At 37.2% G+C, this 17,145-nt stretch overlaps 2 protein-coding genes across 3 annotated transcripts in view; both read right to left on the reverse strand.

Annotated features, from left to right (window-relative positions):
- Nucleotides 1-4,025, reverse strand: part of LOC117983105 (protein sprouty-like) — a 56,758-nt gene extending 52,733 nt beyond the window's left edge. The window contains exon 1 of one of the 2 annotated variants that reach the window (XM_069499328.1): nt 3,862-4,025. The gene's annotated coding sequence lies outside the window, so the exon portion shown is untranslated. Of the gene's footprint in view, nt 1-731; nt 927-3,861 lie in introns of those variants that run through there. The other variant, XM_069499327.1, reaches the window with a different exon arrangement.
- Nucleotides 4,026-6,660: 2,635 nt separating this feature from the next.
- LOC117983181 (eukaryotic translation initiation factor 5B-like) overlaps nt 6,661-17,145 on the reverse strand; it is a 31,332-nt gene continuing 20,847 nt past the window's right edge. The window contains 1 exon segment of the mRNA XM_069499180.1: nt 6,661-10,311. Coding sequence (XP_069355281.1) covers nt 10,204-10,311 — 108 coding nt within the window. The 3' untranslated portion in view covers nt 6,661-10,203.

Genomic DNA, 17,145 nt, shown 5'->3' on the forward strand with positions numbered 1-17,145 from the left:
GTAAGTGTTCTTATGTGCCGGCGTCGAGTGGCAGTGTCGGCGAGACGCAACTTCACAAACAAGCAACGGGACTGGCTACTGTTAGTCGTCCGCCGCGGCTCTACTAACAACTTTAATTTCCTGTCAATAGTCTTTTCTTGGTATATAACAGTAAATATAGACAGAAGGATCTACAATTGCGACCGTGTTATTACTTTTTCTGATCATCGGTTCCAACTTTTTACCCGACAGCGGCGAAGCCCTAAGGAGGGTTATGTATGTTATCAAACACACATACATAATATTGACGGGCTTTGATTAACAATAAAAAATTAAAGTGCTCAACAAAAATATCTACTAATTATAAACTAAAGAAATATTTGTTATTGAAATAAACTTTTACAAGCACTTCTGAATCATCAAAAAATTCTGAACCACAGCTGGTTCAGAATGCCTTTCCTACCGAGAAGAATCAACAAGATAGAAGCAGAAGATATTTAAAATTGACAGACCTAATGTAAACTTAGCAATTTTTACCATGATTGAAATGTTGGTATGTTTGAAACAATAAATAGCGGCCATTCTAAATCTAATGGACGTCCAATTCACGATTTGTTAATCACTCACGAGTTTAGATCGTATAATATTATTTTATAACTAACTAGCGAGACGATAAGCCGAATCGAAAATGACAGTGAATGAAGCAGGGATTCAAGGTTGTGGAGTCAAAATGTTATAAATAGATAACGCACCGATAGTTCTCTCTGGTGTTTCGGTAATGTGTGGTTTCGTAAGTAGCGAGTTCGTAACTGGTTGGAGTGAACTGTAATTATTAGCGAAAGTTCAAAGTTGACACTCGCGAAGGCGAGGCGCGAGGGCAGCACGGTGTGCCCGCGGCCGATCGCAGGCCGACTGCTCGGCCCCGCTGCTCATTGACTCGTACACATGAATGAACGACTGCCAGCACGTGGCCGAAAACCACTGAAACTGTGCTCTGGCAGGAAACACTGGATCGACCTTGTCTAACGGTGACTAGACTTATTAGTTGACTATGTGAACTATTTTACCTACGTTTATATCTATAACAAAAATAAACATCGCTCTGTAATCGCAGTAATCGCTCAATATAATACTCATTCATATTACAGTACACTTACACGTACACTGATATAATATTACGAGCATAACAAATTAAACATTCTATTCTAAGTAATTAAATATCTGCGCAGTGAAGAGAATTTAATTTAAAATAGAATTTATATTTTTCTTTATTTATTGCTTTAGTCTACACCTAGCATGATTTTTACATAATTTTACTCTAAGTAGATAAATCAGCAGATACTAAGTAATTAGTATCTAGATACCTAAAAGCTCCCATGCCCTTAGCCCAGCAAGTTGAAGTAGGTACGGGACACATTGGGGTGCCAGCCAGGTACCTAACCTCCCAGTGTGCCTGGATACTGCTGGTCCTCTTGGATGCATCCGAGGGAAAGAGCAGCATTCGGGCCGGTGCACTCCGGTATTGGTTAATAATCTATCTTCGGGGATATTGTTGGCTATGGCTAATGACCTGGCAGGGGGAAGTTTCTCCGCGTGTCCCTCTGACTAGCAGAGGGCACAGTGGACGAAGCGGAGGATGGGACGCGGGCGATGTGGCGCGGGGTCAGCAGTTGTCGCCCGTTGGGTTCCGCACGCACTTCGTCGGTGCGCTTCGTACGTGCGGTAGGGTGACCTCGTGAGTGGGTCCCCGGTGGAGGGCCAGCCTCGGCGGACGTCGCCGGCTGGATCGCGGTTTATTGCTTTGGGGTTCCCGTGACCCCAGTCGCCAGGCGACACGCAGGAGCGCCGCTGGGTTTTAGTGGGTATTCCGGTTGCCTCTCGGGCGGCGAGTCTCACATACCTTTCCAGTTGGTTGGCTGGCTGTTTAGCTGGCTGGCTTCCAGGAGGGGGGGGATGCGTAAACGCATTTCCCAGTTTAGGAATGGAAAAATGACTCTTGTGGTAAATCTCCTTTTTTCAAGATTCACTGGTAGGACCTACCAGCGAATATACCCAAAATCTTATAACTTTTCCGACTAAGAACAAGTCTTAGTAAAAGCGGTGACAGCCTAGGTGGCTAAGACGTCTCCTCCTATTCGGGGAGTTCGATTCCGATTATTTTACCATTTCGGAACTATGTACCTTGAAATTAAATATCACCTTGCTTTAATAACGGTGAAGGAAAATATCCTAAGGAAACCTGCATGCCTGAAAGTTCTCCATTATATTTTCAAGGGTTCACTGTTAATTTATTTGGTTGATTTGGTTTAATTCTAATATTGATTGTATTTTAAAATTTGACTATTATAATATTATTGTACCTACAAATTGTATTTAAAATGCCCTGACAGCGTCTCATGTATATGTAGCTTAATTAAGCACCCCCCATCAATTAATGTACATGAAAGTAAGTAAATAAATGAAATGAAAAAAAGGTCTGTGAATTCTTCCAATCCCCACTTGACCAAGTTTTAAGTGAAGTTTTAGAAATTTAGTTTTATTTGTAATAAAGCTCATCACTTAGTTTGGAGCTAACTTTTGACTTCGGGAAAACGTGATATCTATGCTATGACATATTATTATGTAAGTATACCAACTTATCTTCCGTAACGTTAGTTATACAAAAGATTCCAATCAGACTACGGCATATTCGCTCTTGTTTTAAAGATATCCAGATTATAATAATTGTTAGGACACACAGATCTTGAAAAAGTGTTCCAAACCCTAGCTATGCGTTTTAGGAATGATGACACAAAGCGTTTCGTGTGTTTAGATGAAGATGTCGACAGCATAGAGCTGAAAACTTGCTATGCCTGGCGTCGTGCGGTGGAATACAAGGCGAAATAAAAAGGCGAAGGATACAAGATTCAAAAGCTTGAGTACACTCTCCGAAATAAATCCTGTAAAATACCAATAAGTCGGCAACCTTACGGCGCGGGGTGAAGTTTCATGGACCAGAAGTGGTAAATCTTCACCACCTTGCTCGAAGATCAACAGCATCTAAAGCCATTTATTGGTACTTACCAGAGCTATCATACCGGTGAAAGCATGCAGCACCTAATTCGGGTTTGAGTGGCAATGGGCCATAGTTCGCAGAACCGATAGACGATGGGGTCAATGGCAGGGAGTCGCTGGATGCAGGTGGCGCAAGACCGTGGCGTGTGAAAGTCCCTACAAAAGACCTTTGTCCAGAAGTGGACGTCTATCAGTTGTTGTTGATGATGATGATAGAAGGTGATCATTTGGTGCGGCAGCAGTTTAGATATTTGGAAACAGTTAATTTTGAACAGGAACTCTATTGTTTTTCCCTTTGTTTTAAAAATAAAATAAAAATAGCGACCAAATGAGCTGGTGGGTTGGGTCACCCGATGTTAAGTGATTGCCACCGCCCATAAACATTTACAGCGCCAGAGGAACTGCCAATGCGTTGGCGAATGCCGACCTTTCTGGAATTTTCTTTTTGCTTGTGTTTGCTATTTTGTAAACGGATTTTTCATTTAGACACCTACGTAATTGCTCACCGACCTACTTACTTAGCTAATTTAGCAGCAAAATAAAACTAATTTTTAAAACTATATCGTAAAGTTACTCTCTGAAAAATATACCTAGGTGGGGTTACCTATGTGCTTTTATAAAAAATTTTCATGTTTGAAAAGTATAGATACCATATTATTAGGTACTTACAATATAGGTAATATTGCTTAATAGATAACTATAGGGAAATTAGATTAAAATAATTAAAATAAATAATGTTGGGATATAAATTCTTATTATGTAGGTAAGTAGTACACAGATTTTTAGAAAACGAAAATATAGGTAAAATAATATATGTTATTTGCTTACCTTCATAGCCGCTACCGCTATTGAGGTAAATGAACAACACTTATCACAGATTTTGAGGACAGCACTCACTTAAGACACTTTTTTTAGTATTCTGACTATCAGCCTATATATTGTGTCACATACTTGATCAGGATCACAAATAATCTGGCTTTCCATCAACTACTTCCCACGGACTTTTGAGCTGGACTGGTATCCAGCGGCCCGCGCTTGCGCCTTCAGCACTGGGGCGTGACCTAGACCCTGAAAACACCACCCTCCCGCCTACACACACCGAGTTGCCATGGTTACTGACGAAAATGCAACCTAAAATGCAAACGGAACTCGAACTAATAACCCAATTTCCTTCTGCTTAACCCCCCTCAATCAAAACAAATTATAACAAAAATCCCATAAACAAGTCAGAATATTATTTTTAAGCTGTCTTTAGACATTTATTTGGTCAAACCACGATCAAACTGATATGAGGAAGTAAATCACTACCTACGGTTGGTTGCTCCTCCCAATCAACGATTTCGCTTGTTCAGCATTGGCTCAAGCCCGAGCTGTCCGTCCGGGGGGCATTATGGATTTAAAATAAGAGCAACATAGGTAACGCTCTATTAGCCTGTCAAAGGTCACTTCTACATGATATACTTACCTAGGTATAAAGTATTATGTGGAATTGATATGGATGTTATACATATTATTATTTAACAGAGACACTTATGTACCTAATTAAATACGTGCATATGCAACCGATATAAAAAAAGGAGAAGTGCATGCATACCTTACATTACCAAACCAGCTATTTAATTACTACGGAACCCTAAAAAACCGGCCAAGTGCGAGTCAGACTCGCGCATCGACGGTCCCGTAGTACAGCCGTATTTTTTTCGGCACGATAGATCAAAAACTATTACTTATGCATAAATATAAATAAAAATCTGTTTTAGAATGTGCAGGTAAAGCCCTTTCGTATAATACCCCACTTGGCATAGTAATTTTATTTTGAAAGTTAAAAATGCTATTCTTTGTAAATGATGTAACCACAAATTCACGGTTTTCGGATTTTTTTCTTTACTTGTGCTACAATACCTAAATGCCAAATTTCATGATTCTAGGTCAACGGGAAGTACACTATAGATTTTCTTGACATTTTCTGGACAGACAGACAACAAAATGATCCTATAAGGGTTCCTTTTGAGGTACGGAATCCTAAAATCAGATTATTATTTCGTGGCAATAATAATAGTGCGTAGAGCCGTGCGATGCCCAAATGTTTACGTAGCCAGTAGCTATGACTTGTCACTTTCATGAATTTCATCAACTCCTATCATTATGTAATTTATGATGGCTAGCGGGGCTATAGCGGTAAAGACTTCATAGCTAGGAACAAATATGTGGTACGGACTATGGATGCATGTGCGAGTGATTTGATGTTGTCCTTTGAGGAATTCCGTCTTCCATCTCCGATAATGTTCATCAGATCTCGCTAAATTTGAATAAAACTAGCGATGGTACAATTTTTCCGATGAAAAAAGAATTGCTGAAAACGGTTTAGATTTAACGGAGTTATATAATCGACAAAAAAATTCTTCTTCTACCTATCCCGAAGGCACCTTAGTTTTTTGTGATAAAAATCCTAAAAGTTATGTAAGTATGTGTACCTATTCGGGGATCTGGGGTTAGACCTTTAACTTTTCGGTGTTAGTCACTTCATGTGCATGCTTTGACGGTGAAGGAAAACATCGTGAGGAAAGCTACATGCCCGAGAACTCTCAATACTTAATGTTCTCAAAGGCAAAGGTGCGTTATGTCTTTGAGTCAATCTGCACTTGGCGAGCGACTTTGGGATAAATATTTCTTATTCTGAGAAGAGATACGTGCTCAGTAATGGGCCGGCGGCGGTGGGTCGACAATCGACATGATGAACCTTGCACGCGTGAGCTAGATCCTTCTCCTTGTAGGTATGAACACAGAATGAGCCCATCTGAATACATTCAGTTATATCTGATTGCAATAATCTTAAATAGGACACTGTATAGCTAGGTACCTACTTCCCTACGTGTAGGCAGTCACAAATCAGTTGCCGTGATTTTCCACGTAAGTAAGTATATGAATATTCATCTAAGATTGGTTTCAAAACAGATTAGCTTAGCTTGTCTACTTAGGTACCTACATTTTTGATGTGGCTAGCTTTTTATATTATGTAGGCACAAAGTAGATACCTACCTACATAATATTCATAAAGGCACAGTTAGGTAGGTACTTTATATGTTTAGTTTAAATATATGGATCAAGAACAGCAGCGATTAATATAATGTCTTTACCAAGTTGGAAAGATTCAAGATCTAAAATTCACCCACCAGTTCCAAGCAATTTCTTTGATTAATTCTGGCTTCATCGTCTTGAGGAAAACTGGAATTGGTAGCACAGCACAGCTCAAACTACTGGACGGATCGGGCTGAAATTTGGCATGCAGATAGCTATTATGACGTAGGCATCCGCTAAGAAAGGATTTTTGAAAATTCAACCCCTTGGGGGTGAAATAGTTGTGTAGTCCACGCTGACGAAGTCGCGAGCATAAGCTAGTACCTTATAAGCTGTGTAAGCTCTCTGAACTACTCTAAGCACACCACCTTCCTGCTAATTACTCGTCGAGACAAAGCCAGAGTTCAAATTCGAGGACCTATGTTTGATAGGGATGAAATTCTGTGACTATCTTCCTGCGTCGTCATAAGTGATTAGATCTAAACTTATAACAGGCCTTTTTTGTGTGGGGGTTAAGGAAAAATGTTTCTATTAAATAAAAATCCAAAATGTATTTCGTAATTTATTAAATTTCTTCAATATAAGAATATGTCCGATTCCATCTATATAATACAAAGCATTTTTAAACGGGATAATACCTACAAAAATTACAACCTTTTGTATCTTTATCGATTAAGGACTCGCGTACTTTATTTACGAGTATGATAAGGATAATAATATAATAGGTATACCTACCCTACTTGTACAAATTGGACAACACAATATTTTTTGATTGTATTATGTATATTAGGTATCATGAATAATTAAATAAATCAAGATAATAAATTATTCTGCTTTACATTTATCTTTATTTCGATCTCAATGTATTAATAATTTAAATAATTCATTAATAGAAGTACCTAATTGATCTCGGTAAGCTAGTTAAAATATTTATGCGAGTTTTAGCGCTCATTCCCCGGGAATTCCGCCGTCGATTCGCGGCGGAATGCCACTACATTTTATCACACATAATTTACTTCAGTACGCGGTAGAAGATAGCGGATTGTCTCTGTCGTTGAGACCCACAAAACTTCATATAGGTATGAGTGACAGAGACAACGCTCTACAAAGCCGAAATGTTATTCTAAATGCTATGTACATTAAAGCCCGGTCTCCACCTAAGCGGAGCGGAGAGATGTGTGCGGTCGGCCAATCAGATAAAAAAAAACACGTGTTAATTTTTTCACGTCATTTATTATGAATCTAATTGGTTGACTGAACATATCTCCTCTCCTCTCCGCTTAGGTGGAGCCTATTTTCTGCCGCGTATAGTACTTACTTACTAAGTATAATATACTATTCTGAGTGCTGACAACCGACCAACCGATCTTCCGCATAGTGTGCTCGATAATAGTAAATTATATTGTAAGAACATGTAGTGGCATTCCGCTGCGGAAGGCCGCTGACGGAATTTCAGTGCACTAGTAGCCTAAGAACATAAAAATCTAGGCAACGCATTCGCAAGTAAGTAGTTAATTGCGTCAAAGAATAGTCATTTATATGCGATTTGATTTGTGCCATTTACAAGTCGACTACCTTCATTATCAGAAATCTCTGTTTAGAGATAAGCATTTCCATGGTAGGTACATAATAAAAATAAATAAATAAATAAATTATGTCAAGTTATATAAGTCCCGCAAATTGCTATTGCGCTGGAACCATGTCTCAATAACATCGAAATGACGTCATAAAAATATAGGTACCATCAGCTCGAAATTTACATTGCGAGTGTGTTGCGCAAGATACCCTTGCAAGATGCAGGCTTGGAAACAAAAATAAAAACTTCCGTCGTAAATTTTATATTTAACACTGTGTTCCTCCATTTAATTTCATTTCATCAATAACAACATATTATTATGAAATGTGGTTAACGAATAGTAAACCCGAGATCGTTTATTGCACTTTCGAACAGATAAAAATAAAATATTAGTGTTGCCACACTTTATTTATGTACATAAAATTGAAATAGCAAATAATTTATCTGAATATTTACAAAGAATTGTGTTAGAAAAGTAGTAAAAACATAGTAGCTAGTACACCATTATTGCACGGCGTGAGTTCTCGCGCCTGAGCGTAACGACGGAGAGCGATAAAGTCGTGCAATAATAAATTTTTGCACGGTGTAAAAATGGACTACCTACTTAAGTCACGGATAAGTGTTAAGTCACGGATAAGCGTATAGTGCGGGTATAGGTCACACTGATGTTAGGCCTAGAAATGCGGGAACACAACAGTGGCATCAATCAGTTGGTTAAATTAAATGTTAGTAAGTTCAAACTTCAAATACCTATCGTACGCGACAGGTTGAGATGGCAATAGGGGTGGGAACGCCCCGCATACCCGCATAGCCTCCGGGCTAACCCCGTGCGGTCGAGCGCCGGCACTGTGCGGGTGTGCTGGACGTCCCCCGCCGCATACCCCCACTGGCATCTCGACCTGTCGCGTACTATTATAGTCCGTACAAGATGACTCCTCACGCGCCATTTTAACTCTATGGGTCAACTGTCATGTCAAAGTACGGTTCATCTTTAAAATAAGGACTAAAATCGTACATTTTACATGAAATTTGACATAAAAAGTTAAAATGGCGCGTGAGAAGTTAAATTTTAGGCGCTATACTTGATCGCCCCCGTTTGAAATATTACCTACATAATATATCAATTTCGAAATCCATTAAAAGATACCAAAAGGTTGAAAGTGAAACGCGGTTTAGTTTTAATAAATATAATAATTTCTAATGGACTATTTACACATGTAAACGAGAGCGTAGGTAGTTACACCTATTTTCATGCTCGGGGTCTAAAGTTTATAATAAAAAATACGAAAAATAATCACTAAAATCTATGGACGCTAAGCATGTTTGTAAATAATTGTATCCGTATAAAATACAAGTACGGGAACGAGATTCTATGATGCTCTGGGTGGTAAAATTAAGACTTGATACAAATTATACTATAATACAAAAAAAGCGAAAAGTGTCCGACGCATATTCGATGAAATTTTCCTACAATATAATCAATACATTATACAATGAAATCGCTTGGTGAAAGATCTGGTAACTTGTTAAAGTCTAATAAGAAGTATTAAAGTATAAAAATAAACAGATTGACTGACGTGACAGAGTGGTCGTGACGGACATGGTTCCATAAAACCATAATATCAGAAAGCCGGCACGTAATGTTACGTATTTTGTGAAATATTCAATACTAGCTGCCCTGGCGAAAATCGTACCGCCTAACAGTGGATTCTTTTTCAGGCAATTTTTTTAAATTTTTCTCTCCGTAAGAACCATCCTTGTACTTCAAGGAATATTATAAAAAAAGAATTAGTAAAATCGGTTCAGCTGTTCTCGAGATTTGCGATCAGCAACACATTTAGCGATTCATTTTAATATATAGAGATTTTACATAGATTCTCTCCTTGTAAGTACCTACTCTGTAACATCGGTAACGCCACGCGAACTCGCGTCTCGAGTATTTGGATTCATAGTGTAATACCACTTTACAGAAATAACATAATTTATTCAATTTTTGGTATGAAGTAAATTAATATGGAATTTTGAAAAATCGAAGAACAAAAGTTGTTAGTTTTAATGATAACTATTACATGCCGAGAGCTTTCTGATATTTTAAATTTAATCCTGTATACATAGATTAGACTCACTCAATCTTAGACTAGTATAATCGCGTCAAATCGGTCAAGTATTAATTGAAGAATATCCAAGAAAGGTATAATAGTATAATAGCTTTACACTGGTAAAGATAAAAACTTTGAGTTTGTAAGGACAATTTTTTCGGACACTATAACGCAATGTGTTTCTAAGGTTTCTATTGTATGACATATACCTAACGCAGATGAATTAGATGGATCAGACAATGCCTGACGATTAGACCAGGCGATATTATTTGATAAAAATCTTCGCACCACAGAAATTGCTTTTAGGATGAGAGCTTTATATAAAAAGCAAGTAAAAAATCACATGTAACATAGTGTTACAGACAAGAGATACTACAAGATTTTATAATTCAAAATTTCAGCTCGGCGGGGGGGTAGTTAGAGAATTTGGAAAAGCTTTTTCAACTCCACCATTAGTTGCCAATCGGATTTGATGAGATCGTCTCTGAAGTAGTCTTTACAAGCGTCGATACTTGCGCGCGATATCTGAAACAAAGAGCTATTATAAGTACACGTTATTTATAAACTACGAGAATCGTGTTTATTTATGGCTAAAAGTTTGTACCTAAAGCTTATAAGAGCTCAAGAGCTAAATTGAGGGAAGTAAAATGAAATAAAAGTTGAGTCCTTACTGTCTAAGTTACTCTTTTTATCTTTAACAAATCCAAATAAACTAAATGACTAAGATTGAGGAGTCAACTTATATTTTTTGACAGCAGATAGATGAGAAAATCAACAGAATCGACCAACATAATATATTACTATATCCCTTGATCAGCAATCACATAAAATTTTAAGTTCAAGTTTTGAAAGAAACAAAATATATTTTTGTGCTAGGTATATCCATTATATTATGATTGAGTGTTTTTCCTGTTGATGCTATAAATAGCTTTCATGAATGTACAGGGGTTTTCATTCAGGTCGACCCAGTTTTGGCGCATCGATTCAGCTTCCCGGGGTTGAATGAGGGAATGACGTCATAGGGAAAATAGATCAGGTTGTGCAAGCAAGAACTGGGTCATCCCGCGACCTGGCACCGCCCTGCCTCCGCTGCAGCAGCCCCTCGGGTATGACGTCATCGAGGCTACGGGAAATGTAATTTGCGTCAAGGGTGGGGCTGAAATTGTAGGAAATAGGTAAAGCCGGAATGATAAAATTTTATACAATAATAAATTATTTATTTTGCATTATTATGAAAAAAAATCTTCATCATAGTGAATAAGAGTTCAATTAGAAAAAATTGTGATTGTAAAACGAAAATTTTGAAAAAAAAAAAATGGTGAATAGGCATCCTCTAGGCAAGAGCACTTCAACTTATAGAGTTCATTATTGCTTTTTATTAAGCAACCCTAGTCCCTATCTTGCAATTGAAAAAAAGTAAGTAGGTAGATACGGTTAAAGAACTTTAGGTAGATAAATCTTGTACCTATTACATAAAAAGAGAAACCAACTGATTAAGTTAACAATCAATTTGCATCAAGTTTCTCTCTTCTTAACTTAAGAAAGGATTTTTAGATAATTCCCCCTGAGCCAAACCAAGACGAAAAGTTAAAGCGAAAGTTTGTGTATGTGTGTATGTTTGTTCGTCTTGACTAGACAGATTTGGCTGAAATTTAGAGTGGACATAGATTATACCTTGATTTAATACATAGGCTACAATATTTTATCCCGTAAAAATCCATAGTTCCGAATTTTTCAAACATATTATATCAACGCGGACGAAGTCGAAGGCTTCATCTAGTAATAAATATAAAATACCTACAGAAGTGTAAGATTACATAAAACAACGCTTCTGAATCAAGGCTGCATAGTCGTCATTCATCAATGAAACCGCGTTGCGAAAATATCAATGGAGCTCGGAAGATTTGACCCGGTCATTGTGACTGTGTGCATGCTATGGTAGATGAATTAGTGTGCGTACAGTAAGGCTACACGCAAACGGGCCACCGATCACAGCCACTGATGGCTGTCACGCGCCACGTCCTGTGGTACCGCGCTAACGAAGGCGGTCGGTGGCCGCTACAATTTGTAACACTTTCCTACTATAAGTGAGTGGCCGCCACCGGTAGCGAGTCGCGGACACCAGTCGCGAGTGGACGCCATCCACTCGCTACACGTGTGTGGCGTTTTTTCACAAAACGTGTTAAAAATCATGTAAACAGCTTGTCGCCAGCCACTTGTGGCTGTGTTTGGTGGCCTATTGGCGCGGAGCCTAACAGCTAGTATTATACCCTATCCGCGGAAAGAAGTTAGTATGGCGCTCTCTCTATTACGTAATCCCATACAAATGGTAGAGGCGAATATCTCAGTGGGCGTTAACCATTTTGAGGCACCAACCAATCACAAACGAAACTGTGTTAAGATTTAAATAAATAAATAAATAAATTGAAATATGTTTTTAAAATACGAATGTTTTGAAAACATTTTCGAATTGAATTTCGAATGTTTTTTGAAAACATGTTTGTAATTAGTTCGAGCCTCAAAATGGTTAAAACCTACTGTCATTATTATTATTATGTCTTATCATTTGTATAGGATTACGTAATAGAGAGAGCGCTATACTAACTTCTTTCCGCAGACAGGGTATAAGACAGGGGACGTGGTGTGCACATGACCTGATCGTAATAATTGCATATTATACGATAAAGCCAGGCCTTTTCCCCTGCGCTTGTGTGCAGGCTTATCTGACTTAGATCTTATACGAGTTTGTTGAAAGAGAATATCTTGTTGAATTGCGAATTTGTAGGTATCTATATATCATATTTTCATTGCAAGTAGTTTTTTCATACTTTGTTTTCGATTGTAACTTGACCATATTATTATGATGTAACGTAACAAATCATGTTTTGTGTCATATTCATGACAACAGATTTTGCTATAAATTAAGCACAATTAAGGTAGGTGCTTTAATTTTATTAAGTTACATTAAAAAAAATTGCTTAGTGGCGCCGATTCTGTTGTCTTTCTCTAAACTAAATTTAGAGTATCTGCAACTTTTACTTTTTAATATTGCTAAAAAAGAACACAACATGAACTTTACATTTAAAGACTCTAAATTTTAATGCACGCTACAAAAAACAATATGCTCGCGACTGTGCGCTAAAATCACGGGTTTTAACATCTAAAAATTAAATTTAAAACTGTCAAACTGTGTCATATTACATTAGTAAGAAGACGATGCGAATACTCTAAATTTTGGTTGTGCTCAGAATCAGTACCATTATCTCCCTATACAGATTATACTGGGTAGATACTTGGGCACAATATAGATATAGTCCATACAAAATGACTCCTCGCGCGCCACTAACTCTATCTAAAATCGTACTTTTGACATGAAATTTGACACAAAAAGTTAAAATGGCGTTAAATTGGCGTGAGGAGTGTAAATTTTACACATTATACATAATATACTGGGTAGATACTGGAGCACAATATAGGTAGTTAGATATGCTGGTCAATTGCGGAAAACCTGCATCAATCATTATTACAATCGCAATTGCTGTGATTGGCTAAATTTATGGTATTTTTGTTGCAACTATGCATTGTAGCAAATATTGAGCGATCGTCAATTAATCAGAGGTGATTGAGATCGTGACATTGTAGCTGTCATTCTATCGCAATCGAGCCACTGAGCTTTTCGAATTACACACAGTCATACAAACTACAGACACAACATGTCTAGTCTGCTATCATATCTATAGTTATTTCAATGATAAATTTAACAACGATAAAATTATTTTGAAGAGCTGGCAGTCTTAAGTGGCGGAAGAATAAAATATGTCTACAACTACAGCAATGCTCATTGATTGTTGATTCATTAAGCATTCGAAAAAAAACCACTAAAATTGCGCGCACTTCAATTTAAACGTTGGGACTGGGCAGGGTTCCAAATTCTGATTTTCATGGACTAGGTCGACAGATTTAGAAATTATGAATGAATTTTATGCAAGTAAACTAGGCAATGCCCCCTTCTTCGTCCGTGTAAGAGAAACCTCGTGTATCTACTGTCTATTTACTATTTCCTACATTTCTGTAGAATTCTGTGTGAATATTCTCAATGAAATGATGAATCATGGTGTAAATTTTGTGAAAATGAGAAATATTAAAATAAATAAAAGATCTCTCAGCGCACACAGATCATCTCTTTAAAAATTAAGTTCTATTTTTGGGTGTTAATTAGTTTGCTTTATTTGATCATAAACCTCCATCATTACATGTAATATAACTTTTTATTGCGTAATTTATTACCTATTTTGAATAAATCATTTGACTTTGACTTTGATTTATAAGAAATTAAAGTTCCCCGCATCGTCGTGCTGAATTCGTATTTAATCTTAGTAGTAGTTTTCACTAATCTAAGAAGAAGAAGGCTATAATTTATGAGCATTTTAAGGAAATTATATTCCGTATGATAGTTTTGACCAAATAGGAAAGAATCGTCACCCACCCGTGCGAAGCCTGAGCGCGCCGCTACTCGCTAGTTCTAGAATAAAGTGGACTAATTCTCTGTATGCATTTGAAGGGAAAATATGGGAATGTATTCAAATGGACGACCATTTCTATGGTCGGAAGCGTTTAAACAAGTAGGTACACTTTCTACTAGATTTTTCGAAGATTTATTGTTTTTAATGTGTTCAATCGGGCAAACCGGTCGAGCTGTTAGCGAATGCATAAATCCTCATATTAGTGGTACGGGATACGGGAAGTTCTTCAACATAATAATAGCACAGAGTAGCTCCAATAACGCCACATGTTCGAACAATGTAAACACTTCTGGAACTTTCTCAGCGAGATTAGAAACAAACTTCAATAACTGCTATAGATATCCAGTTTATTTTGTGTGGTCGTGGGAAAATTTTCCAAGGTTTCGGCTCACCAATGGAGTACCGAATATGGATAGCTACATCCAGCTCTCGTGGACCGATAGTTTCCAAAAACGCCGTCGATAAAAGAAAGTACAATGAAAACTAAAAAACAAGTGCGAGTCGGACTCGCACACGAAGGGTTCCGTGCCATCGTACGAGAAATAACACATTTTTTTTTAAATTTTCATGGCGGCCATTTAGAAATCATTATTATTTGTTGTTATAGCGGCAATCTATACAGATATTATAAATGCGAAAGTGTGTTTGTTTGTTGGTCCTTCCTTCACGCCTTAACTAAGCAAGTAGCAACTCATCGACTTGATTTTTGGCATAGAGGTATTGAAAGGACGGAGAGTAACATAGGCTACTTTTTATTCCGGAAAATCAGAGTTCCCACGGGATTTTTAAACCCCAAATCCACGTGGACGACGTCGCGGGCATCAGCAAGTAAAAATATATATTCTCTGAAAATTTCAAATCTGTAGTCTCTACCTATTACGGTTTACGAGATACAGCCCGCTGACAGACAGACAGACAGACGGACGGCCAGCGGAGGCTTAGTAATAGGGTACCGTTGGCACCCTAAAAAACCCTAGAAAGCTTTTGCTTTATTCAAAGTAACTACAATATGTGACATTGCATTGGTGATGCTGCAAGAAGGAAAATTCATAGACTGTCTAATAATGTAAAATCTTACTAATCTAACCATAGCCACAGAATATATAATAGCCATAGCAAGAACATTTTGTGATAGCTTTCATGTAACATATTTATAATAGTTTAGTGGAAGCTTTACACAAAATAGTTATCGAAGCAGTGCACGATGTATTGCTTATAGTCGAAGTTTTATTTAAATGGTCTAAGATGTTATTAAACAATTTACAGCAGGTGATACCAACTCAGGGTAATTCTTTTTAAACCCGCACTATTATTATTTTTTTATACAAATCTGGTAGCACTGGAAACGTCAAAAAATGTTGTTTTTAAAAATTCGTCTGTCGAATCAAGTATTATTTATTTATTACATTATTTTACCTGCTTACATATTATTGTTTAGTGTAACTAAATCAATAAGTACATACATATTTACCTAATTTGCTAAAATCTTATACTTATTATTTTTATTTCATTTACGAAGATTATAGAAAGTATCTTCGTAAATTAATAATGACTTTTTGAATGAAGTATAATCCCAATAGACGCTCGGAGTTCTTACCTAATAAATGTAAAGCCGTGACGTCACACGTCCAAAAATAAAGCGACCTTCGCGCTGTGACGGAAAACTGCTGAGTTCATACAGAGTGCTTTATAAAATGGTGGATTAACAAAGATTGATGCTTTCATGTTCTCGGAAATAAAGCATTATTCTTGTTTTTTTGTTGTCGATCGATACGCAGATAGCAGTAGCGTCAATGAACTAAAAGATCTCTAAACATATAACTATATCCGGAAAAAATACTTTTACTAAAACGTGAAATAAAGCATCTCTTAAGGCAATTCAACGATTGTTATTATTAAAGATGTCAAAATTTTACCGCAAAATATAAAAAAACCGTTTGGTACGTAAGTTCTTTAAGAAATATTTTAGTCACTCGTCAAAATAAACCAAATAAAATATTATTATACACAAGGGCAGACTTTTGAAACTATCAAATAGTAGATCGGTATAGTGGATCTGTAAAGAAAAACCGGCCAAGTGCGAGTCAGACTCCGCACGAGGCCGAGGGTTCGTTCTACAGTCGTATTTTTTTCGACATTTCGGCCGCGTACTGTACACAATACACAAGTTCATAAAATTAGTACATTAGATCCAAAAGTATTTTTCTGACTAGTAATAGTGGTAATTCGGTACTAAAACAAATTACCAGGACTTGAAAGCATGTCACCCTTTTTTAAATGGATTGGTACACTGCGATAATATTATTATGGCATTTCTTTTTTATAGCCCTGTTCTAGTGTGGTATACGACTGTAATAACACTAATAATAGCAATTTATTCAGCAGAGAAAATACGCGACAAACCTAATTTGCTACAGCAAGGTACAGTCGTCCCCGGCCCCCTCGACCCAGTGACCTGAAGCGAAGATCAATGGAGCCGCGGCGGGCGTGGCTTGCATTCATACTGCACTTCTCAATGAAATGCGGGCGAAGTTGAGTGGAAATAGAATGCTTGTTATGTGCCCTGTCTCCTTCTTTTATAGTCTCACAGGGGTGCCTCTTTGATGTTAGAAACCAATAACCGTTTGGCTGTCAACAATCTCTTTTTATTTATACCTAATTTTATCCGTTTTTTGAGTATAAAATTTTGGGCATAGTTTTTGTTCCTCATTATAATACTAACTTCAATACTTCTTTAGGTGTTTAATTTTTAGAAATTTTCATTATCCATACATTAATTATAAATGCAAAAGTTGTTTCTGCTAACTTGTCACGATCCATCTGTGATCCGCTGCAC

This window comes from Maniola hyperantus, chromosome 6 (assembly GCF_902806685.2).
Source record: "Maniola hyperantus chromosome 6, iAphHyp1.2, whole genome shotgun sequence".
NCBI lineage: Eukaryota > Metazoa > Arthropoda > Insecta > Lepidoptera > Nymphalidae > Maniola > Maniola hyperantus.